This window comes from Plectrocnemia conspersa, unplaced genomic scaffold (assembly GCF_051122295.1).
Source record: "Plectrocnemia conspersa isolate PC_06_02 unplaced genomic scaffold, ASM5112229v1 ptg000011l, whole genome shotgun sequence".
Lineage (NCBI taxonomy): Eukaryota > Metazoa > Arthropoda > Insecta > Trichoptera > Polycentropodidae > Plectrocnemia > Plectrocnemia conspersa.
In genome coordinates, this window is record NW_028277175.1 from 22,716,223 (window position 1) to 22,741,679 (window position 25,457).

Genomic DNA, 25,457 nt, shown 5'->3' on the forward strand with positions numbered 1-25,457 from the left:
TTGACACTTATAACCGTCGAGATAAAAATAATATAGTACGCGTGAATCGATAATACGCTGTAAAAGGAGAGCGTGACATCATAACAAATGTTCGTTCGATAGAAAGTTGAGCACCTCCCCATATGCCGATCTTGAGCTGCGACCTGTCTAAGTTTTCCACGTAATCGCCCAGAAAGCGGTTTAGCACCTCAGCGACCACCGACTCGAAAACCATCCTGCATTAGCTCCACCATCCGCGGTAGAAATGATACTGAGTGACAGATACAACGAGGCCGTAATCGCTCGCTATAAACAGGACGTGTTGTGAAAAAACGCTCGCTACATTAAGTCACGTTGTTAATTATTTAGGTCAAAACATCAGAAAAAATAGCCATATTTTAATTCTAGAATAAATCTAATTAAATACTTATTTTAAACAATTTTACATAAAATGATAATATTATATTTTAATTAAAATATTTATATAAGGGTCTATCAGAGAGAAGGACTAAAGGGGCAGCCGCCTTGGACCTCATCTTGGTAATTCAATAGATGTCGTATAAAATACGATCGAAATTATTTGTACTATCTTAAGAATATCTATCTCTTACACATAAAAATAATTATGCTTAATGTAAAGAAATACATAAAATAGCTTGAGCTGATAAAAGAATAAAAAATTTGCTTCTAAATTAAATTATTGATTAAACAAATCATTTAAAGAAGCTGCTGGAGCACTACCGTGATATTCTTTTATTCTCTCCAGTGTTTCTGGATTTAATGCACGCATTAGTAGTCAATATAACAGTAATTTTCATAGATTAATAGAACTGTAAATATGATCTAATATTAGCGAAGCATGTTCCAAGAGTTCGAGCTACACAAAAAAATACCAGAAGAATGCAGAATAAAAACTAAAAGTTTCTAATAGTCTGATATGTAGGTTTTATAATTTGTTAATATTACTGAGTGATTTCTTTTTTTTATTTGTATTTAGATTGGGTGTTACTTTTCAAGCTGCTGTTTAAATTGCTTTTGTTAAATGTTCGACTGCTTGTTCAACTTCATCATTGATTTTCAATAAAATATTAAATTCGACAATTTGTTTTTTTAAGTTTTCTCTGAACAATCACAATCAGTTTTATTATTATATTTATATAAAGTTGTATATATTACAAATAAATAATTAAAATATTATAAGTGCCACTTGAATCTTAAATATATTTAAGAATTGCTTTCAATATTATCATATTTTTTTAAATCAAATCATTAGTATTGTCACATATAAGTGTAATAAGGTCAATAAGGTTTTATTTAATAAATGAACTATAAACATATATTAAATAAAACCTAATTCAATACATTTGATCTGCGGTTTAAATTAAAATGTGGTATAAAAATCTTGTTGACAAAATTAAATTAATTATGATTTATTTAAAATTTTCAATAAGTTAAACATTGAACAACCATATCATTATTGTTATGGATTAAGTTGTCATATTCCTCGAAATAAACTCTTTAAAAGAAATATAAAAATATGAGTATTTAGTTTTTGTTCTATAGTTTTACTTAATTAGAATTTATTTTTAACATAATATCTTGTTTATTATTAATAATGGAATCGAAACATTATGCGCTTCTAGAATTTTCACGAGTGGCAACATTCTAGAACGTTCTAGCGTTTGCCCGACTGTGATTGGAGAACGTTCTGGCAGCTCAGCCAATAGCGGCGCAGCTAGTATATAAGCTCCGCCGGCGGGAAACGGAACTCATTCGACAGAGCGACTTAGCACTGACGAGAACTAACCGTTGTAAACTGTGATTACTTACCGAGTGTACATTGAATCTATTCGAAATGCCTGCCATCGGAATCGACTTGGGCACTACTTACTCCTGCGTCGGAGTCTGGCAGCACGGAAACGTGGAGATAATCGCCAACGACCAAGGAAACCGCACCACACCCAGCTATGTGGCTTTTACTGACAGCGAGAGGCTCGTGGGCGATTCTGCCAAGGGACAAGCTGCCATGAACCCTAACAACACCATTTTCGACGCAAAGAGACTCATCGGCCGCAAGATAGACGACCCGAAAGTGCAAGAGGACATCAGAAACTGGCCTTTCAAAGTTTCGTCCCAAGGAGGCAAGCCTGCCGTTGAAGTGGAATACCTAGGACAGCAAAAGAAATTCTCACCGGAAGAAATCAGCTCCATGGTCTTGACGAAGATGAAAGAAACGGCAGAAGCGTATCTAGGAGAGACGGTGAAAGACGCGGTGGTAACCGTTCCTGCATATTTCAACGATTCCCAGAGACAAGCCACGAAAGACGCCGCGGCCATAGCGGGACTCAAAGTTTTACGCATCATCAACGAGCCGACGGCTGCCGCTTTGGCTTACGGGTTGGACAAAAATCTTGACGGAGAGAAAAATATACTCATATTCGATCTGGGAGGCGGAACTTTCGACGTTTCTATCCTCACAGTCTCTGAAGGCTCTCTATTTGAAGTTAGATCGACAGCCGGTGATACTCATTTGGGCGGCGAAGATTTTGACAACCGCCTGGTGAACTTCTTGGTAGACGAGTTCCAGAGGAAAAACCGCAAAGATATTCGTAGCAATCCCAGAGCGCTGAGGCGCTTGAGAACTGCGGCAGAGAGAGCTAAAAGGACGCTATCTTCCAGCACGGAAGCTACCATCGAAGTTGACGCTCTTTATGAAGGTATCGACTTTTACACCAAAGTATCCAGAGCCAGGTTCGAAGAACTGTGCGCTGATCTATTCAGAGATACTTTGAGGCCGGTCGAAAAAGCTTTGACTGATGCTCAACTGGACAAGAAATCTATCCACGACATCGTCATGGTCGGAGGTTCTACGAGAATACCCAAAGTACAGAACCTACTTCAGAACTTTTTCGCTGGCAAAAAGTTGAATTTGTCTATCAATCCAGACGAAGCCGTAGCTTACGGCGCGGCCGTTCAAGCTGCCATTTTGAGCGGACACAACGACGACAGGATCAAAGACGTTTTGCTGGTCGATGTCACGCCTCTTTCGATGGGAATCGAGACTGCTGGCGGCGTTATGACTAAAATCATAGAACGCAATGCCAGAATACCCTGCAAGCAAACGCAAACGTTCACTACATATTCGGACAATCAACCGGGAGTCAATATTCAAGTTTTCGAAGGAGAGCGAGCAATGACTAAAGACAACAATCTATTGGGAACTTTTAGCTTGGCCGGAATACCTCCGGCTCCGCGAGGAGTGCCAAAGATTGATGTAACTTTCGACCTAGACGCTAACGGAATCTTGAACGTCTCTGCGAAAGACACCGGTTCGGGACGAACGCAAAACATCACTATCCAAAACGATAAAGGAAGGCTATCGCAGAAAGACATCGATCGGATGTTAGCGGAAGCTGAGAAATTTAAGGAAGAAGACGAAAAGCATAGAAAGAGAGCTGCCGCTCGCAATCAACTGGAAGGATACGTCTTTAATGTCAAACAAGCCGTAGACGAATCCGGTAGCAAACTCGGAGAGGAAGATCGGTCAAATGCGAAGAGCGTCTGCGATGAAACACTTCGCTGGATGGACAATAATACCTTGGCTGAAGTTGAAGAGTACGAACACAAATTGAAGGAAGTGACGGCCGTGTGCAGTAAAATTATGACCAAATTGTACCAAAGTGGAAGTTCGTCTGGAGCTGCGGGAAGTTGCGGTCGACAGGCCGGAACTCCGTTCAATTCCCAAGGACCCACCGTCGAAGAAGTAGATTAAATTTAATTTTTCTGAATGTATACTTGAGTCTATGTATTTATTACAATTATTTGTACTGTGATTTAGCATTTGTTGTTATTAAATTAATATTAAGTAAAATAATGTTAAGTTATTATTTATTTAAAAAATAAAAATCGAATTAAAAGAATACAATCTTTTATTTACTACACATTGATTTTACATACCTTTAACACGATATTACATTTTAAAACGATAAACATATTCTTTTATTCACAAACAACCAATAGCGGAGGTGATTTTTTTATTGAATACACCTTATTTTACATACCTATATTATTACCTTTTATACAATAAACATATAAACCTATACATATAAATTTCCTCTACCAATACTAACCTATTTTTATAAATGTCGAGACTGTCAGATTTTATGTTCAAGATTAGCTAAAATAGTATTTAATTAAGTTATTAATAAAAGCGAATTGATTGAATACAATCTTTTATTTACCACACAATACTTTTACATTGAATTTTATTTACCTTTCATATTACAACGAAATTTACTTAAACATTCGTCTGTTTTCCTAAACATTATCAATGTAATTTTTTTTCAAATACAACCAATGGCGGCTAGATTTTTCAGCAGATTGATTAAAATAAAATCAATAATTAAACTTATTGCTTCTATAACGATACTACATTTACAATAATAATAAAAATTACTTTATAAAGTACATCATTTAAATTTTAATTTGAAATCTTATCTTTACACTTTTTCATTAAAATTCATGATTTTAGAAATATATTTCACTTATAAAGTTGTAATGTTTTCTTACTTTTGTGTATTGCTTATTTTATTGTGACGACCGAGAACTGAGGTAGAGCAATTTGTTGGCGCACATAAAACTGTGCAATAAATCATAATGAATTGTGTCCTTCAGATTCCACTAAATGTATAATATTATTTTATTTGGATGTAATCCTGTGCTCGGGTTGGAATTGAAGATTGATTAGCATCCAACAACTGTTATTTATGTCACGTGTTAAAAGTAATTCGATCCAAAAATAAATTCTAGAATTTATTTTTTGATCGAATTACTGAATTACAAAAATCTGTTCTAGAATCATCAATATTTGACATATTGAAATTCGATGCGAGAGGTTTCTCTCAGACAATTAATGAAATACCATATTTTTTAAACCTTCTTAGAAGTGATAATTGTTTTTACTTTCTCCTATTGATTAAAATTCTTTTATTTTAATTTTAATATACTTCAACCAATCCTTATTTATTATAAGTAATAAGTCGTCGTTGTAGTGGAAACGTTCAGTTCTAGACTCTACAGTCTAGAATCTAGACCATGATCTATAGACCTGGACTCTAGTTAACTGCTAAAAACATATTAGATAAGTAATGTACCATATTTAGAAAAGGTGTACCTAAAATTTCACTGCATAGATTTTTTTTCAAAAATAAATTTCATAGTTAGTATAAAAATTCTTCTCTTATATTAAAACTCTAGAGAAATCCACACTTAGGTAAAAGTAAATTAATTAGTTAGTATTATATTTTCTTCAGATAGATGCGCAAAGGAAAGCTGATAAATACTTATTATAATTGCTAATAATTTAGATGATCAAAGTGCGACTCTTGAAGTTGTAATTTTATATTATATATTTTTTAACAATGTGTATGTATTACATGTCCATTGTGAATCTTAAACTCGAGCCTCAAAGTTCCGATCTGAACAAGCAATAAATTCTTAAAATGTTTGTTATTTATATGTTGGTTATATAGTTCTAGGAAATGTATTCCTAGCATATACTTTCATTTTTAGATGCACCTAATTCTAAAAATAACACATTATTTTCAATTTAAAATGACCAATGATTTTATATATGTATTGTTGTGCGATAATCATACTAGCGATTATTTGTGGGCTATAAAATGCCTATGCGATCAATTCACGCGGCGGTAAATTGGTAGCCATTAATTGCTGGCGGTGAATTGCGGACGAGTTTCAACAAAGTAAGAAGTTAAAAATCTATGTCAAAAATAATAAGTCGTCATCGTAGTGGAAACGTTCGGACTTAGATTCTAGAGCATGGTCTATTTTTTGAACGATTTTGTTGCTTAAGACGTAAATTCTAAACAGGGATTACCTTGAATTTGGCCAGAATAATGCATGCCATTTAATGACACATTAGGAATCTTGATGAAATTGAAATATGAAAAAAACGACAACGAAATAGGAAAAAAACCCTTCCCCCTGAAAAAATTTAAATTATGTAAAATAATAACAAAATAATATAAATATCTGGCTCATCGGCTTGCGTGTACTTTCTTCATCACAAATTATTCACATTAGCACACTTGTTTTTTTTTCAGAAGTGTCATATACAATGATGTTCTTAAGGAATCAACGCTTTCATTGAAACGCCTTCAACAATAATAATGAGATATTTGTGATAAGAATAAATCACAAGCAGAGACAATTTTTTTATATAGGAAATATAATAAAATTGTAGTGCTTTTTATTATTCAAAAAAGAGAGCCTCCGAAATTATGTTACGCCTGGAACTTCCTAAGTATTTAATCCGTCTCTGATATTTTCCTATGTAAATTTGCTTTTGTCATTTTCAGGAATACGTTATAGTATAATATTACTTTCGCTATAGATTTTAAACGATTTATTTTACATGTTTCCATATTTTTTTTAACTGTGGCCATCATCTTTGTTTTAACTAGAAAATTATAGTTTATTTAATGAAGTTTAGCTATCTTGTGTCACGGTATAAATCATGTAAGTGGTATTGAGGGACATAAGGGTCCTAGGAAGACTTACTTAAAATATCACATATAAGAATTTAACATGTTTTCCTTGACAAACTTTTATATTACTTTTTGTTAAAGTGTATGGTTCGAAATTATGTATATGGTTTTCATTGTTCATTGCTGTTTTTAGTAATGTAATTAATCCGCTTATATTATTTTATAAAATTAATTTAGGTTATATATGTTTATTGTGTATAATGTTATATAGGTATGTAAGCTTAATGTGTAGTAAATAAAAGATTGTATTCTTTTAATTCGATTTTTATTTTTTAAATAAATAATAACTTAACATTATTTTACTTAATATTAATTTAATAACAACAAATGCTAAATCACAGTACAAATAATTGTAATAAATACATAGACTCAAGTATACATTCAGAAAAATTAAATTTAATCTACTTCTTCGACGGTGGGTCCTTGGGAATTGAACGGAGTTCCGGCCTGTCGACCGCAACTTCCCGCAGCTCCAGACGAACTTCCACTTTGGTACAATTTGGTCATAATTTTACTGCACACGGCCGTCACTTCCTTCAATTTGTGTTCGTACTCTTCAACTTCAGCCAAGGTATTATTGTCCATCCAGCGAAGTGTTTCATCGCAGACGCTCTTCGCATTTGACCGATCTTCCTCTCCGAGTTTGCTACCGGATTCGTCTACGGCTTGTTTGACATTAAAGACGTATCCTTCCAGTTGATTGCGAGCGGCAGCTCTCTTTCTATGCTTTTCGTCTTCTTCCTTAAATTTCTCAGCTTCCGCTAACATCCGATCGATGTCTTTCTGCGATAGCCTTCCTTTATCGTTTTGGATAGTGATGTTTTGCGTTCGTCCCGAACCGGTGTCTTTCGCAGAGACGTTCAAGATTCCGTTAGCGTCTAGGTCGAAAGTTACATCAATCTTTGGCACTCCTCGCGGAGCCGGAGGTATTCCGGCCAAGCTAAAAGTTCCCAATAGATTGTTGTCTTTAGTCATTGCTCGCTCTCCTTCGAAAACTTGAATATTGACTCCCGGTTGATTGTCCGAATATGTAGTGAACGTTTGCGTTTGCTTGCAGGGTATTCTGGCATTGCGTTCTATGATTTTAGTCATAACGCCGCCAGCAGTCTCGATTCCCATCGAAAGAGGCGTGACATCGACCAGCAAAACGTCTTTGATCCTGTCGTCGTTGTGTCCGCTCAAAATGGCAGCTTGAACGGCCGCGCCGTAAGCTACGGCTTCGTCTGGATTGATAGACAAATTCAACTTTTTGCCAGCGAAAAAGTTCTGAAGTAGGTTCTGTACTTTGGGTATTCTCGTAGAACCTCCGACCATGACGATGTCGTGGATAGATTTCTTGTCCAGTTGAGCATCAGTCAAAGCTTTTTCGACCGGCCTCAAAGTATCTCTGAATAGATCAGCGCACAGTTCTTCGAACCTGGCTCTGGATACTTTGGTGTAAAAGTCGATACCTTCATAAAGAGCGTCAACTTCGATGGTAGCTTCCGTGCTGGAAGATAGCGTCCTTTTAGCTCTCTCTGCCGCAGTTCTCAAGCGCCTCAGCGCTCTGGGATTGCTACGAATATCTTTGCGGTTTTTCCTCTGGAACTCGTCTACCAAGAAGTTCACCAGGCGGTTGTCAAAATCTTCGCCGCCCAAATGAGTATCACCGGCTGTCGATCTAACTTCAAATAGAGAGCCTTCAGAGACTGTGAGGATAGAAACGTCGAAAGTTCCGCCTCCCAGATCGAATATGAGTATATTTTTCTCTCCGTCAAGATTTTTGTCCAACCCGTAAGCCAAAGCGGCAGCCGTCGGCTCGTTGATGATGCGTAAAACTTTGAGTCCCGCTATGGCCGCGGCGTCTTTCGTGGCTTGTCTCTGGGAATCGTTGAAATATGCAGGAACGGTTACCACCGCGTCTTTCACCGTCTCTCCTAGATACGCTTCTGCCGTTTCTTTCATCTTCGTCAAGACCATGGAGCTGATTTCTTCCGGTGAGAATTTCTTTTGCTGTCCTAGGTATTCCACTTCAACGGCAGGCTTGCCTCCTTGGGACGAAACTTTGAAAGGCCAGTTTCTGATGTCCTCTTGCACTTTCGGGTCGTCTATCTTGCGGCCGATGAGTCTCTTTGCGTCGAAAATGGTGTTGTTAGGGTTCATGGCAGCTTGTCCCTTGGCAGAATCGCCCACGAGCCTCTCGCTGTCAGTAAAAGCCACATAGCTGGGTGTGGTGCGGTTTCCTTGGTCGTTGGCGATTATCTCCACGTTTCCGTGCTGCCAGACTCCGACGCAGGAGTAAGTAGTGCCCAAGTCGATTCCGATGGCAGGCATGTCGAATAGATTCAATGTACACTCGGTAAGTAATCACAGTTTACAACGGTTAGTTCTCGTCAGTGCTAAGTCGCTCTGTCGAATGAGTTCCGTTTCCCGCCGGCGGAGCTTATATACTAGCTGCGCCGCTATTGGCTGAGCTGCCAGAACGTTCTCCAATCACAGTCGGGCAAACGCTAGAACGTTCTAGAATGTCGCCACACGAGAATATTCTAAAAGCGCATGGAATAAAATATAATTGTTAATAATTATGCTTATATAAATATTTTTTTAATTTAATGTAAAATAAAAATACTTTATTCATGTCTATGAATTAATTTGTGAATTATACAAAAAATATTTTTAATTATAGCAACATTGATTCGTTATGTTGTCATTCGGCATTGTTCTGGTTTGTGAGCAATTGTCTTGCTCTCATGGCGTTCTCTCAGCCAAATGCTCAGCGAGGTACGTGTCTTATCTTAATATTTAAAATTTATAACTTGATAACGTACTTTTTTGTTAATTTCTGACAAAAATAATACATAACCTCAAAAAATACATATCTAAATATTGAATGCTTTTACTCAATTGTTTTTAATATAATAAAAAATCTATTTTTTAAATCACACAAAGTTATTTTAGTATCAATATATTTTTAAAATAAAATAATATGTATTATTATAATATTTTTCAGAAATTGCAAATAGAAAAATACTCGAAGAACTGCACCTCAAAAAGCAGATGTTATTGAAACAAGGCGCTACATCGAATATTGGCAGTTCATCTGTATCGTTAACTCCGACTCCTGTAACATCTCAGCTTCCTGTATCGACTATTCCGCCTATATCTGGAACGGCCGTTAGTTATTCATAACAAAATTTATACTATTATTTAACTGAAAGACAGTTTTTATAACTTTATTTTACATATTTTAGATATTGCCACCTATGTCTGATTCTCACATGATGAACACTTCGCACAGAGCCGCCTTGAACAACGCAAATCAAACGTCGTGCGGTTTTTTTGTGCCCCAAGACTCTTCTTTCGGCAATCAAATCCTTCCAGTTTTACCGAGATTCGATCCGAAGTGATATAAAGTGCAATTACTATCAACTTTTAACATAAAACAATTTTTATACATTGTTCCGAGTGGTAGTGTATATAATATATAAATGTCTGTGTGTATGAAGTTAAGGGTTTTGGAGGAATGGCTGCAGGGGTTGGATGGTTTTGAAAAGCCGAAAGTGAAATTGGAGCAGTACGCGACGCCTCCACATATAGCTAGTTGCATGACTCATACAATTCAGGTTGATTATCGAATCAAAAATTAAATGTATTATAATTTCATTTTAATAATTTACGCTTTTGTTGTTGAAGGTATCATTTGAAGACATTGAAAGTAAATCGGTATGCGATTTAGGAGCTGGTTGTGGAATGCTCAGTTGCGGAGCGGCTCTACTGCAAGCGTCCAACGTAATAGGTATTGAAGTCGATCCCGATGCCTTAGAAATTTTCTCTGAAAACGTCGAAGAACTTCAATTGACAAATGTTAATCCGATTTGTGGCGATATTTTATCTGGATTAACAGATGGGTAAGAAATTATAAATATCTTAGATTTTTAAAGTATGTTCTTGAAAGTTGTGGAAATTGCTGGAAAAATACATATTCTTCTGGAAATTTCTAGTTGTACTTACCAGCTGTCCTAAAGAAAACTGATTTCACAACAACAATTAAAACACATTTTAACGCACAGTTACATAGTCATAGTCTTCAGAAAAGTGTCGTATATGAATGGCAATGGATCAAATTTATCGAAATGTGCTAAGAATCATTTATCTAAGATTGTATCTAGCTATGAAATACAGTTTGCACAAGAGTTATAACAACAAAAAATATGATAACTTTAGATTAAAAGGAATTAGAAAAACAAAAATTATCAAATGTTTTGACTATTGGTACATATGTATGTTAAAATTATTTTATCAGTGGTTTTCAATCTGTGGGTCGCATAAGATCAAAATTAAAATCATAAAATTTGTATTATTCTAGTTTAATAAAATATTTTTAAACTCAATATAAATAAAAAAAAATGCAGGTTTTGAGGATTATTTGACGAAATGCATTGATTTTGTTTGATACTTGTTTATTATCACGTTGCTATGCTCAAATTTTACAGTTGCAAAATATTTCGTGTAATTGACAAAATCAATGCATTTCGTCAACTAATCCTTTCATTTTATTTATATTGAGTTTCAAAATATTCAATTTCTTTGTTCATATTTTTTAAACTAGAAATAAAACAAAGTAGAATAAAATAAATTTTAATTTTGACCTTATGCGACCCACAGATTTTAAACCACTGATAAAATAATTTTAACATATGTACCAATGCAAGTCAAATCATTTGATAAGTTTTTGTTTTTTATTTTCTTTTAATTTAAAAATTATGAAGTGGCAGGTATAAAAGCGACCTGTACAGAATAAACCAATAAACAACTGATATGTGTGTATATATGTATGTACAAATATTGCATATTGCTGCTGATGCACTTGTGCGTCAGCAGTAATCTGATTAACGACTACAGACAGCTGTTGAGAACTACTGTTCTAAGATGTTAAGAAATGTTGGAAAGAATAATATATTTTTTTATATTTCATTGTTTAAGAATGCACAAAAAGTTTGACACTGTAATTATGAATCCACCTTTCGGCACCAAGAACAATTCTGGACTAGATCTGATTTTTCTACAAGAAGCTATAAAACTTGCTAATGGCAGTATATATTCCTTACACAAGTCATCAACAAGGTATATTAATTCAAACAATATTTATCTGATAAATCAACTAATATAAATTTATTTCAGATCACATATTATGAAAAAGGCCAAAGAATGGAGACTCAAACCGAGTGTTGTAGCCGAACTCCGGTACGATCTACCATCGACTTATAAATTCCATAAAAAGTCATCAGTGGACATCGCCGTCGATTTTTGGCGATTTGAAGTACTCGAAAAACATTAAAAACAATTTTTATTCACGCATGACTATTTATTTATTCGTTACATTCACTCGAATTTGATTCCTTGAGCAAGTGGGAGTTCTTTGGAATGGTTGATTGTGATTGTGCAGCGCCTCATATATTGCTTCCAAGAGTCGCTACCGGATTCGCGACCTCCGCCGGTGTGTTTTTCGCCTCCGAATGCGCCCCCAATTTCAGCACCGCATGTGGGAATGTTCACATTGATAATTCCGCAGTCTGATCCTTTCGGTCCGATCCACTGAAAGATATTTAATTTTAAGTTTATCAGTAATAATTTAAAGAAGTTGTGTATAACTCACATCGAAAACATTCTCCAAGCTCTTCGTGAATAAACTGGAAGATAAGCCTTGATCTACTTCATTGTTCCATTTGATTGCTTCTTCCAAGTTTTTGGCTTCTAGGCAGTAGACTATGGGAGCAAAGCATTCCGCGTGTACAACATCAGCGTCATGCGGTAATCCTGAGATTATGGTAGGCTCAACATAAAATCCAGGTCCGTCAATAACCTGATGTATTAAAGAAACTTGTACAAGATGTGGCTTTACATGTATATATTTCAGTGTAGAATCTGCGAGATCTTATGATTTATGCATACCTTGCCACCAAATTCAATTTTGCCACCCAGCTTTAATGCTCTCTCGATAGTTTCTTTATATTCATTGACAGAAGCTTGCGTGTGCAACGGAGCGTATAAAGTTTCCGAATCGAGCGGGTCTCCAATACGCTTCAAAACTTGCTCGTAAGCACCTTTGAGTTTGTCCACGACTTGTTTGAAGATCTATACATTAAATTTATATAATATAATGTAACATATTCACATAATAATTAAAGTACCTTTGTGTGCAAGATTAATCTTCTAGTAGTCGTGCATCTTTGTCCGGCCGTTCCGACACAAGAGAACACCGATGCCCTCACGACCATTTCTAAATCGGCATCTTCATTCACGATAATGGCATTGTTTCCCCCCAATTCTAACAAGTGCTTTCCGAATCTCTTCTGTACTTCTAAACCTACTTCTTGTCCTACAGACGTGCTGCCCGTGAAAGACAATAACTTGATTCTCGGGTCTTTGGACATCATTTGTCCAATCGGTGCGCCTCCAACGCACAATGAAGCTACAGCACCGGGAATGTTGCACTTTTCCAAAACTTCAGCTATGATTTTAGTCATGGCGACGGCTATCAGCGGAGTGGTCGAAGCTGGCTTCCAAAGTAAAGTGTCTCCGCATACCATAGCGATAGCGCTGTTCCAACCATAAACGGCGGCCGGGAAGTTAAAGGCTGAAATTACTCCGACAACACCTAATGGATTCCATCTCTCTAATAAGACGTGTCCGGGCCGTTCCGATGGCAAAATCGATCCTGGTAATGTGCGTGATAGTCCAACGGCATAATCGCAAATGTCAATGTATTCTTGGATCTCGCCAACACCCTCAGGCAATATTTTTCCTGTCAAATAATATTTATTACTACATAGAATTGCAGAACATGGTAAGCCAATATGATGTGACGAAAGTTATAATTATTTGAACGATACTAAAATATAAATAAGTTTTAGGAAATACGAGTGCTCCAGTCATTTGTTACACACTTTTGAAGTCACGGAAGTTATAGTTAATATATAAATAGCAGATGTTTTTTTCTTATGGAAGAAGTATCAAGTCTTCATAAATCATATAATATTTGCAGGTGAGTGCTGAATCGAAGAGTAAGATGAATTATCGTGTTGATCGGTTAAAAATGGTAAAGTGTGTGCTCGTTGGGTGCCGCAACTTTTGAACCAGATCAGTAAATATTTAAGTTATCTTTTGTCGACTGCGTTGACTGGATAATATAGTAAGGGATCTCCGAACACGGTAACAAAAATGACACAATATTTACATTGAGAAGATGAATCAAGAATTGTGAATTATCTACCTAAAGAGCAGGGATGTCATTTAAGATGGGCAGGTGGGGGCATTTGTCCCCACTATAATTTTACCAAAAAATGCATGTTTTTTAATGAAATCGAAATAGGTATTAAAAAAATGACCACTGACTAGCCAACTTTTGCACCAATAATTTCGTAAAATATGTCATTTTAGTGAAATCATATCGGAATACATTTTCACCGATAGATTTATATTTTTACGTGAAAATATAATTTATCTGGTATGTGCAACTAAAATTATATGATTTCAACTTTTCCACACATAGTAACATATATATTTAAATGCGATGCATAAATGTTACAATGATATTGTGAAGTTATATTTTTACTTGTGAATTCCAATATATTTTCACCAGTAAGATATATAATTCTACTAGCGAAAATATAATTTAACTGATAGGCGTTAGTGAAATTATATACTGCTCTAAAATGTCTACGAAATTCAATTTGACATTTGCGAAATGTACATTTGTTGTTCAAACCAAAAGCTAACCTACACAAATTAACTAAACCCAACTTGACCTAATGAAAGTTCTATTATACCAATATTACTACGGACTTCTGATATGAGAGTATTGGTCAAAGTGTATTAAAACCGAATGTTGGTTAATAAGAGGGCGCAAAAAATTGTCTTGTAACCAAGAGAAAAAAGCGATTAACAAATTGAATCCACAAATGTTATTCTACTAGGGCAACTAGGGTATGAAAAAGTTAGTTTCTCAAGGTTTAAAAACTAGAAAAATGTAAATATGATGTAATTTGAAAAAAAATCAAAATAACATACCCATTTCCAAAGACACTAACTTTCCCAATGGTTGCAAATTATCGCGTAACGCATTTCCAATCTGTCTCACAATCTCTCCTCGACGAGGTGCCGGTAATTCAACCCATTCCTGCCACGCTTTTTCTGATTCCGTCACACAAGCTTCGTAATCTTCCTTGGTTCCTTTAACCACTTCGGCAATCACTTGGCCGTTGGCTGGACTGATAGATGTAAGTTTCTACATAAATGATATAAATATTATCTCATGATACTAATCTAATCTAGCATTATAGTAACAAACTTACTTCGCCAGATCCTAACCATTTTCCATTGAATACGCCCAAGTTAGTCTTTTGAAGACCTAGGTCTTTCAAAAAAGAGTATTTGGGGTTGTCGATTAAATAAGCGGCGGTCGAGCATTTGGCCGAAGTCATGACGATTGCACTTCTGGTCAACAACAGTCTCCTGCACACGAGGGCGATTGTCATTTCTCGACTGATAAGTTTTCGCCTGGCTTAATCGACCTGCTCGTCGCTCGCTTATCTCGCAAAAGAGCTTGGGCCGGCGCAATTCGGAGTGGCCTGTTATATTTTTACATTGACCGTTCTTGTATTATCAAAACGAACAAAGCACTAAAGGTCAAACAGAACGATTTATTGAGACGTCCATAGTTGACTCGTTGAACAAGATAAGGAAGCACTTAATACGAACAAACAAGCAAAAATAAGAATAGATGTGAATTAGAAAAATATTTATAATTTTATATAAACATCATGATAAGCAAGTATTTTAACATTATTACAATTACCGTTTAATTCCTTGGTAAATTTGATAAGACATATTCATGTATCAGTAGTCTTTTTATAATGATGATAAAAAATCGATATAGTTTTTGCGCAGACACAAAATTTGATAAACTAATGGTGAAAATGTATTTGGTCTCTACTGGTGAAAATATAATTTCACTAATCTTTACTAAGCTACGAAATACCTAAAAAAATAATTTCGGTTTCATTGGACTCATATATTAAAGTAGGATTTATATTTATTTATCTTTATACTTTATTTCTGCAATACTAGACAAATCTATATATTAAGCATCTCACGGGCTGATTAAGTAATATAACATTGAAAACGCAAAAATATCACGAATATTTGAAAAAAATATCCATAAAACATATATTTTGTAAATAAAAATGTCTTGAGAGTTATATTTCTATAAATTTTTAAATTAAAAAAATATCTAGTTAAATATTCCCTGGCACTGCATATGTATTAATCTATAAAAAATAAGATAACATTTACGACATTGCGATAATTTTACGAGGCACAAAAAATTCAAGGTTATCTTATATTTATTATTTAAATTATTATGAAAACATTTTAAATCAAATATAAAAGTTAATCCTCATCAATAGTTTATATTTTGTAAATATAAAGCTATTGTAAATTGCTCCATATTTTTTTTATTTATGAATATTTCTGCTGTACGTAGGTACATATGTGTAAGCATTTAAGTAATTAAGTAAAAAATAACATACAAGAAAAACAAAACTTTTGTTCGGTTTTACCCCAGTATATAAAACAAGTATTATTCAATATTTTTTTGAATAAAAATAATGAGTTTGATATAACAATATTTAAACTAAAATTTACGTATTTTTAGTTTTTCGCTGACAAAATCGGCACTAAATGTTATTCTGCTTATGGCAGCACTAACTTGAAAGTGACGTTTTGTCTACTTTTAGGTTAAGTTGTTTTGACTCACGGGTCGGTGTTTACACATTTAGGTAAGATTTACATACAAAGTTATAAATGATGTATAGTTTAACATATTGAGGTTATGTTGATGTTTTAGATTTCACAATGACCTTACCGATCACAGTGAAATTCACCGGCGGTGCTGAATTCTTGTTCGATAACGTCAAACTGAAGAAAGTCGATTTACCTCCACTGGAAGAATATTGCAAAGGAACGAACGAAAAGACGTGGAAGCTAAAACACTTCTTGCAATGGTTGGGAGACAATTTATTGAAGGAAAGACCGGAGATGTTCTTCCAAGGCGATTCCGTGCGACCAGGGATACTCGTGTTAGTCAACGAAACGGATTGGGAGTTGGTCGGACAGTTGGATTATGAGTTACAAGCTAATGACATTATAGTGTTCATGTCTACGCTTCATGGAGGATAATATAAATATTAAAACACATCATTCAAATCGTTTATTTATTCATCATAAATATAATGCAGTATAATCGTACACAAATATTCACATATATAATGGAAATTATACAATATAATGTACGAAATCAATGCTAATCATTATAATTGGTTATGTTTTATTCCCTAATCAAACTATAGCAGCGGATATATATATGATAACACTTTTTTTTTATTGTTGAATTTCAAATGATGGCACAGTATAATTGAACTTTATCAACAGATTTGTATATTTTTATATAATAAAAAAAAACAGTATCAAGATAGCTACCAAAGTGTTAATTTATTGCATTTATTTAAAATACAATTATAAAATCTTATCACTAAACGTTTCAAGTCTCATAAATTCAATACTGCTTTTTTCACTGACAATTCCGTCATATTTATAAATTTAAAGTCATGGAACTAACACCAGCAAAATGGATTTAAAAATGGCAATGCGTACAAAAATCACTAATAGTCATAGAAAATATTCAACACTTGCTTTCCGTCATTTCTAATCGTAAAAATAATAATATAAATGTATAGTTTAACTTAAATCCATCTACTAAACATTACGGATAAAAAGTCATAGCAAAAAGTTTTTTTTATTAAATTTAATATATTTATTAAATATATAATCCCATATGTACATATAGAATTATTGTATATTTATCTAATAATAATACTTCACAACTCCCCTGTATCATTCAATATATTAAGTAATTATTTTTTATATTACCAATAATATTTATATCATAAATTATCAAAATTCGAACCTTTTCAGATACAATTTTCAAATCAACAAGATTAAATAATTCGTCATTTTCATGGAACGTACCGAAAAGGTGCGTCAAAAATAATATTAAAAAGTCACTTATAATTACAGGAATAAAAATCTAAATCTAAACAAAGTTTTTTTTTTAAAAAATACACATTTTTTGTATGAATAAAAAAAAATTGAGCCGTAGTAACATTTAGAAGTAGTCTTTGGCGATATATATATAAAAATTTGATATGCATTCATTTCATGAGCGGATTGAATGACATTGAATCGAAAGATAAATAAAAAAATCATGACAATGATACAAAAAAAGTCATTAAATTCATTTCTAATAGTACAATCGTCTAAAATGGAATGTGTGTATAATGTATAACAGTATTTTTATTAGTATATTCGGGAAAAATACGATTATATAACACTTTAATTGAATAGTAGTAGTAGTAGTAGTAGTACATCTTAATAGTCTAAACATGTGTAACATATTAAAAACTGTGGTATCAAAATCCAAAATGTATTGTATTGTATTGGCATCTGAAATGATAAGAAAATTGTGAGTTAGTTCTATTATTATTACCGTTTTCCAATTCTATAAGAGAAATCATAAATGTATATAAACGTCTCACCGGTATTTTAAAGTTTAAATATCTACCTAATACATACTATATAATTATATAAAAATTAGTCGCAAAAGACTAGCTAAAAAGGTCTCATAAAACCTATTGATTTATTTTTGGCCTATGAATGTTATAAAAGAAATGTTTTTCTAATGTAGGTGTAAACAAATGATATTGTGTATCCATCAAACATTTCAAAACACTTGCATAAAAACCGTAAAAAAAGGATTGCTACCTAGCATCTTCGGACTATTCTATTGAATGATGACATTGCCAATTTTTAGCAATTATAAATCTATTATCCAGTTATAGTCTAATAAAATCTTTATTAGACAATAACAAAGAGTCTGGTTCCACCCCAAATCATCATATTGGTTTGGAGACCAAGAACTGGATCGGATACTGGACTTACCGCCAACCTCAACGGTATATAAGCCAGAACACTACCAAACTGAATCACTTATTTTGAATAATTCAGTCAGAACTATTACTACGCTTCCGATTCTGAACTCGCAACAAGCAAGAATAAAAAAAACATATGCACTGTCAGGTTCCGCACAAATATATTCCTATTGAAATCTACATAATAATAATAATAATAGTATATTGGAGTACTTGAGTTATAAAAATATTCGGTTCCTCTCTTACTATAGGAGAGAAACATTGTAATAGTCTGTTGAAGTATAAAAATAAAAATTACCATTCGTTATAAGTCCAAACAATCTTAGACGCTCTCGGTGGGGCTTTGGAATTCGCTGAGAGCGTGTATCGGACTCGGCTGCTTCTTCTGCGATCCCCTGCGTACTTTGGCACGTACTTCCTCCGGCTTCTCGGGTCTAACGAGCGGCTTCTTCTCCGGCGCCTTCATCCTCCACACAACAATCGGCGACTGAAAATCGACAAAACAGTTAACACACTTGTTTGCGGCGGAGCTCTCACAAATCAATACTTACATATTGATTCTATTTGAATCCAGTTAAAGTGGCAAATTAAACGAAAGACACATCAAAATTAGATTTTGACGAAAGCTTAAAAAATGATGAATACCCATAGTTAGGGACACTTACGGCTATCGTTCCTTGTCGGGTGTATTTCGTGCTGGCGACGTACGATGACTTAACAGTCAGGACGACGGCGTTCATCAGATTTTTGGCGGCTTGGATCAAAGACGTGGCGCTATCCAGCTGTTACATTAAAAATTAAATTAATATCATTGTATCACCGATGACGTAATCGAGCAACTTTATACCGTTTTTATAATATTAAAAGGACACATACTCCAAACAAAACAATAAGCTTTAAAGCAATCGATCGGATTTCATAAATATATATAATTCGGTTATAATAATCTTAATATATAAAAAACAAACAAATGGCATTCACATATATATATATATACTTTCCCTATTTAAATACCATAAGCAGTACGATTACAATAATAAAATTTAACCAAACCAAAGCGATAAAAATTTCAAAACATTATTCAAAGGCTACCTTCAAGTGAGTCTTCTATTGGCACACTTCATTTTTAAGATAAAAACTAAAAGAATATTATCTGAAGATTGTTCAAAGTATGAATGGGTTTTCTATATAAGATTTTTGGACATATAGCGAGCGATTAAAATAAAACTTACCCCACTAACGATTAATTCTCCACTGATGTTTTGAACGTCTGCCTTGACTTTTGAAGTTATATTCATTTGGTGACAATACAGGGCGATGCGCTGGAGATAGGCCAATAGATCTTGTTTTGTAGACGATTCTGGACACTGAAATACATATGAGTCAGTATCGTCTTCATTAATAACTGTTTGCGATTAAATCGTACTTGTTCGGCAATCTCCCTAGTGAGTTTGTCAAGTTTGGTTCCGGCTTCAGAGATCTTCTTAGCAGCATTGATAACGTCCATTGTAGTCTTGAGCGGGCCACGACCTCTGTAAGCAAATCACCGTAATTAGCCAACGATTTTGAGGGTCCACTCGACCTTTTCCGCAATTGCCACACCTACCTGGTGAAATCTGTCATTTCCATCATGATCATGCACATATGCTTGGCAAGCACTATGATGTCGTTGCCGGCGTCGTCCCACTTAGCGACCTCAGTGTCGAAAGTCATCTTCTCCCTCCTGAACAACTCTACTTGCTGCAGGATCTTTTGCTTGTCTTCGTCAGTCATCTTACGCATGGCTTCCTATTATCCATAATATCGTTTAAAAATACTGCTACATACGAATACGATTTAAAAAAATATCACATACTCTAGCGTTGGTTATTCCGCTGATGTCCGGATACTCATCCACTCCTAGTTCACCGGTGTGAGCGCTTGCTAAAATTATACGACAAATAAATTTATTATACATAAATCTAACTGAGCTAAATTATAAATTTTACAACTGAGGTTGTTAGAAAAAGTTCTTAAGTAAAATGTACACAAATAAATATATTAATTATATTAAAATTTTCAAACATTCCTCATTTGTATGGATATAAATTAAAGCAACATATTTCACTACTTTTTAATTAATTTAAGTAAAAAAACATATGAATGATGATGATGAAAAGCATGCGTGTTAGTATGCGTCATTAGTAGCCGATGTGTAAACAATGCAAATGTCAGTAAAGTCGTTAGTACGCCAAAGAAGAAAGCTACTGGATATCGAAATGACCATCCTCACATCTACTTCTCGTGTCGATAGTCATGTCTTCGACCGGCTCGAACTCTGTATCAGTGTCCAGATCTTCGCTGGTCTAGAGGAGAGAAGCAACACACATACACATGAATGAGACGACACAAAAATAACACATATAAATCATGCAGCAGTGGCGGCGGCTCTGGATCTGAAATGTCTGACATGCAAGTCGATGAAGAGGCGGACACATGACGATTTATGATTGACAATACACATTCCTGTTAACACTATAAAAGCGTTTACATTCATGTAGTTGCTTCGGTTTATTTGGGCTTACATTTGCTCCTCGTTTCCATCGTGTAATGGTCGTCGAGCTCCACGTCTTCAGGGTCCAGCTCTTCGTCTTCCTGTTTAGTTCCCAGTTAAAAAATTAAAATTCAATATATGTATGTATATAATCATAATATTATATTAGGCATACGCATCTTTCAGTTAATTGATTGATATTCTCAAAATAAAACTATTTGTTGGAAGTGTTTTTTAGTTCTCTCAGTATATATTTCACACATAAAACATTAAAAAATAAACTACATATACAATGTAGGAATTCATTACTAAAAACAATTTTAGCGAAATTGTATATATGAGTTCCACCAAAAATATTTGTTTAGGTAATGGCGACGTATTACATGCTTCCTTTTGTTAAAAATAATTTAATAAACTAAAATCGGTAGATTTTTGTGTTGAAGTTAAACCTCAAAAAATAACCCTTTAATATGATAATGAAGATCGAATAGCTGCTGAAGTTGAGGCAAATCCAAAGATCTCAATTCTAAAAATAACTAACAAACTAGAAGTGTCCAAAGATGCATTAAAAAATTTGGAAGGTTTGAAAGCATGCAATATGGGTACCAAATGTATTAAGGGACGCAAAGCGACGCGCGTACAAATTTGTGATACTTATAGGCCATTTTGTATCATATGGTAAATGGAGGCGAAAAATTAATATTGTATCATTAAAGAAAAAACGCCAAACATAATGATTATCGAAGAAGCAGGTAGCAAAAGCAACCTCAAAACCCGGCATTACTTAAAAACAGGTCTATTTGGTAAGGACCTTTGTGGAATAATTTAATTTTGAATTGCAACAATCTTTAAAAATAAAAAAACCATAGCAAGATATTTTTTAAATATGATAAAGTACGCCCTCTTATGGTAAAAATTAACGGACTATCTTGGAAAGTTGTCGATCTTTCTCTAAATATCGACGGAGAATATATTGTATAAATAAATTTATTTTTTCCAAATTTTCTTATATAACTTTGCACCTAATTAAATCTTCTGATTTCGTCTAAATTTGTCTTAATACAAACCAAATAATATGAAATGTATGCATCGCTTTAACCATAACTGAAAGATGGCTGAATTTACACAGCAACCTAATAACCTGTTTTTGGTTTCGTCGTACTTCATTGTTTGCTAATAATTTGTCCATATTTACCCTATTCATAAGAACAGCTCTCCTGATTTCTCTGACGGCATCGTAGACCAACCTAGACGCGTCAATGAAATCATTCTCATCCACGTCGGTCTGAGCACCGCTTCCGAGTGCTTGAACGGCGACTTCGACTCTAGCCGCAAACTTTCCCATAACTGCAAAAAAAAACATTATTAATGCACTATAATTTATAACTTCATTGGCACACATATAAACCATTACAAGTCGATTCGTCTCAAATTAATTCTCAGACACATTATGTAATGAATTCGACTATTGAATAAACTAGTAGAATTTCATTAATATTAAACGTTGATGGGCAATTACAAAAAAAATACCGTCTGTATTAATGTCTCATTGATTTATTTAGTCACACTTCAACTCCGCTAACGGCATACGGGTGACCTTTCACTTTTAAAAGGTTAACGTGTGGATTTAGAGATGTGTTAAAAAATCGTATTTATTTGCTATCCATCTTTTTTCATATTTTTGTATGTATATTTTAGATGACCTCGTGTGACAAACTATGAACAATATATATTCAAAAACTTTGAATAAAAATGAAATTAAAAGGTATAAAGAATTCAAGTTAATAAATAAGCATTTCTGGTAAAAACTAAATTTAAATTCAGTGAAGATATATGATAGCTCGGTAAATAAACGTTTCGCTTAACAAATATTTATGATAAAAAATAATCAATTAAAATTAATTATATTATCCATTTGGTTCAAGTATTTTCTATTTACTTTTTTGTTGTACAAAAAATATAATCTCATAGAAACTGCTAGTTCACTTGAAGAAAATATTGTGGTATTATTAATGCTATTTTATTTTAATTATAAATTTGATGCTATTTTACTCTTATAAATAAAAAGCTAATGCAAGTTAATCTTTTTCATAATAAAATAGGATATGTTATATTCTCAAAATATTTTATGAAAATTACTTATTTAAAAAAATAATTCATCAACCAAAATCATTACAGTGAAATCTCTTTGTAACGTATACCGAAAAAACGAAATTACTAGTATAACGAATCTTCAATTTGTCCCCGAAAAACTTTCATACATTATGTTTTCATTGTAACGAAGACTGATCTCAGTATAACGAAATATTTTGATCCGAATTTAAGAACGACGTTATAACTTGACACAATATTTTTCTGAATTCAGTTTGTCCTTGACTTGGACAAGGACAAACTAGATGTGTTCACAAGCTACATTCAAGGTATTTCGCTGACATTTTTTAAGCAAATTTTATTGTGTTCATTACAGTATTTTTTAAAATGGACAAAAAACGATCTCTCAAGCTTGTAAGAGGTTATTTTAATGCTTTAGTAATATGGTAATTAAAAATAAATAATCTTTCTCACATTCAATATAACGAATTTTTTCTTTGGTCCCGTGAGCTTCGCTATACTGAGATTTCACTGTACATAATTTCCCAGTAGAAAGTGACAGTTGAACAAAGTTGCTTTACGAGGGCATTCATCATATCAGAACACCCAAGAACGACGTAAATAATTACCAAGACAAGCAATCAAAAACCATAAACAGTGACATATAAAAATTCGTTTTTTATAAGTATTTTGTCAGGGCTATTTTTTTTGTGATTTTTATTAATCAAATTTATTTCTATCATTTAAGAGTACATATAATTAAGTGTTGTATATTTCATTACAGTGAGTGCTACACTAGGGTTAGATATTTTAAATAATATAAGTGATAGATCCATTTAAATTTTCTCGAACTAAAATATTACTCATTCTTACTATATACTACTCAATAATACTTCAGAGTTTGATAATACAGTATATGGTGAGTTGAAAATTAAAATTTCATTAAATTATGTAACCGTAACCAAACTTCTTAACCGTTTGTTACCAATAAGCACCAAGTACATACACATACAACGTACTGTGATCTTCAAAACAATACACATTGACTCTGAAAGCAGATCTTCCGGCGTCTAACTAATAAGTCGCACCATTCGGCATAACAACCTGAAAATAATCTATTTAATTTTAGAATTAAGACAAGACTGAAGTTGAACTTTGAGTATATAATTTATTAATTGTGAACTCAATGCCACAATTCATCTGAGGACAGTTTCAATAATTCGATTAAATAATTTAGGGTATTTGTTAATTAGCAGGGCGAAACGCTCAAAAACCACCGGTTATACTCCAACTGGGTGACACTCGATCTTGGTGCGTGTGCAGGCGCGCATGCGCGCTTGCAGTGAAACAACAGAACTTGCGCGTTTCTGAATTTATTATGTTCAAACCAAAACCTAACCGAAAAAATTAACCATTATATTAATTTAGGTTAGGTTTTGGTTTAAACAGAAAATCGACGTTTCGCAATTGGCAAATATGCGCTCACGTTAGTGTCACGCAGCGGTATAAAACGGATGCAATTTAATAGGGAATTATTTTAAGAGATATTTGCATTAAAATAAATACTTTGTTCCATAAAACAAATTGTTATGCATTTATAAGTGATTCGGAAAAGGATTTGTTGCAAAGTTATTCATGGGGTGTTCACTGTTCTAACCAATGCTCGATCGCTTGCAAAACTATACAGCAGTAATGCACAAAAAAATCGTTTTATGGAACAATAATTTTATATATTGCTAATTAAAACTGCTCGTATAAAATCAGTGTTTTTTTAATAACAAGTACCCGTGTTGTACCTGATTAACAAGTACCCAATTTATTTACATATGCAAATCTTGTTTTTTTTTTACTTTTTTTTTAATCTTGTTTTCTTAACTTTGATCATTTTGATACAAGATACAGCATTAACAGTTCATAAGGTATGATAATTTAAAATCAATTTAATTTTTAATAAATAATTTTTCTTATAGTAAAGAAAGCTGAAAAAATCTCCAAGCGATCAAATAATGAATCGGGCCGATTTCGCAACACCTCGCGAGCGCAGAGATGCATTATGCTATCTATCATTATTTCGCCGTCACTTTCGGCGCGCGTTTGGCAATCGGATTGGGAAACATATCCATCCTCTTGCAAAAAGTTCAATTGTCCACCGAAACAATCCGATTCTGATCCGAGGGGTGAAGAGTCGCCGCCGGCTGAAGCTGAAAGGTCGCGAAGCAAAAAAAATGCCGAGTTAGGCAACGCGCTTCGTGGAAAGTAATG

General features: G+C 33.8%; 8 protein-coding genes across 10 annotated transcripts in view; 4 read left to right on the top strand and 4 right to left on the bottom strand.

The window, feature by feature from the left end:
* Vps13 (vacuolar protein sorting 13C) overlaps positions 1–325 on the bottom strand; it is a 30,164-nt gene extending 29,839 nt beyond the window's left edge. For both annotated transcript variants that reach the window (XM_088196521.1, XM_088196520.1), the window contains exon 1: positions 115–325. In XM_088196521.1, the coding sequence (XP_088052647.1) occupies positions 115–214 (100 nt within the window). In that variant the 5' untranslated portion in view covers positions 215–325. The remainder of the gene's footprint in view (positions 1–114) is intronic.
* A 1,506-nt stretch (positions 326–1,831) lies between these two features.
* LOC148229978 (heat shock 70 kDa protein Ab-like) lies at positions 1,832–3,898 on the top strand. The gene has a single exon (XM_088196625.1). It carries the CDS (start codon positions 1,835–1,837, stop codon positions 3,749–3,751), a length of 1,917 nt encoding a protein of 638 aa, XP_088052751.1. The 5' UTR covers positions 1,832–1,834; the 3' UTR covers positions 3,752–3,898.
* Positions 3,899–6,807: 2,909 nt separating this feature from the next.
* LOC148229979 (heat shock 70 kDa protein Ab-like) lies at positions 6,808–8,947 on the bottom strand. Its single transcript, XM_088196588.1, has one exon. It carries the CDS (start codon positions 8,856–8,858, stop codon positions 6,942–6,944), a length of 1,917 nt encoding a protein of 638 aa, XP_088052714.1. The 5' UTR covers positions 8,859–8,947; the 3' UTR covers positions 6,808–6,941.
* A 270-nt stretch (positions 8,948–9,217) lies between these two features.
* On the top strand, positions 9,218–9,931 carry LOC148229980 (SOSS complex subunit C homolog B). Its single transcript, XM_088196594.1, has 3 exons — positions 9,218–9,305; positions 9,535–9,698; positions 9,776–9,931. The coding sequence occupies exons 1-3, from the start codon at positions 9,275–9,277 to the stop codon at positions 9,929–9,931; spliced, it is 351 nt and encodes a 116-aa protein (XP_088052720.1). The 5' UTR covers positions 9,218–9,274.
* An 81-nt stretch (positions 9,932–10,012) lies between these two features.
* On the top strand, positions 10,013–11,878 carry Mettl5 (Methyltransferase like 5). The gene is made up of 4 exons (XM_088196590.1): positions 10,013–10,147; positions 10,218–10,432; positions 11,508–11,648; positions 11,706–11,878. Exons 1-4 carry the CDS (start codon positions 10,013–10,015, stop codon positions 11,860–11,862), a joined length of 648 nt encoding a protein of 215 aa, XP_088052716.1. The 3' UTR covers positions 11,863–11,878.
* Aldh7A1 (aldehyde dehydrogenase 7 family member A1) lies at positions 11,869–15,151 on the bottom strand. Its single transcript, XM_088196589.1, has 6 exons — positions 14,879–15,151; positions 14,595–14,811; positions 12,716–13,329; positions 12,477–12,659; positions 12,181–12,387; positions 11,869–12,119 (listed from the first exon to the last, which is right to left on the bottom strand). Exons 1-6 carry the CDS (start codon positions 15,059–15,061, stop codon positions 11,907–11,909), a joined length of 1,617 nt encoding a protein of 538 aa, XP_088052715.1. The 5' UTR covers positions 15,062–15,151; the 3' UTR covers positions 11,869–11,906.
* Positions 15,152–16,239: 1,088 nt separating this feature from the next.
* Urm1 (Ubiquitin-related modifier 1) lies at positions 16,240–17,062 on the top strand. The gene is made up of 2 exons (XM_088196595.1): positions 16,240–16,363; positions 16,432–17,062. Exon 2 carries the CDS (start codon positions 16,440–16,442, stop codon positions 16,761–16,763), a length of 324 nt encoding a protein of 107 aa, XP_088052721.1. The 5' UTR covers positions 16,240–16,363; positions 16,432–16,439; the 3' UTR covers positions 16,764–17,062.
* A 741-nt stretch (positions 17,063–17,803) lies between these two features.
* The window catches only part of alpha-Cat (catenin alpha), a 42,842-nt gene continuing 35,188 nt past the window's right edge, over positions 17,804–25,457 (bottom strand). The window contains exons 15-23 of one of the 2 annotated variants that reach the window (XM_088196586.1): positions 22,300–22,451; positions 20,844–20,916; positions 20,427–20,494; positions 20,178–20,359; positions 19,998–20,103; positions 19,804–19,938; positions 19,237–19,353; positions 18,870–19,058; positions 17,804–18,086 (exon numbers count right to left, since the gene is read on the bottom strand). In XM_088196586.1, the coding sequence (XP_088052712.1) occupies positions 18,894–19,058; positions 19,237–19,353; positions 19,804–19,938; positions 19,998–20,103; positions 20,178–20,359; positions 20,427–20,494; positions 20,844–20,916; positions 22,300–22,451 (998 nt within the window). In that variant the 3' untranslated portion in view covers positions 17,804–18,086; positions 18,870–18,893. Of the gene's footprint in view, positions 18,087–18,869; positions 19,059–19,236; positions 19,354–19,803; positions 19,939–19,997; positions 20,104–20,177; positions 20,360–20,426; positions 20,495–20,843; positions 20,917–21,135; positions 21,206–22,299; positions 22,452–25,457 lie in introns of both variants that reach the window. The other variant, XM_088196587.1, reaches the window with a different exon arrangement.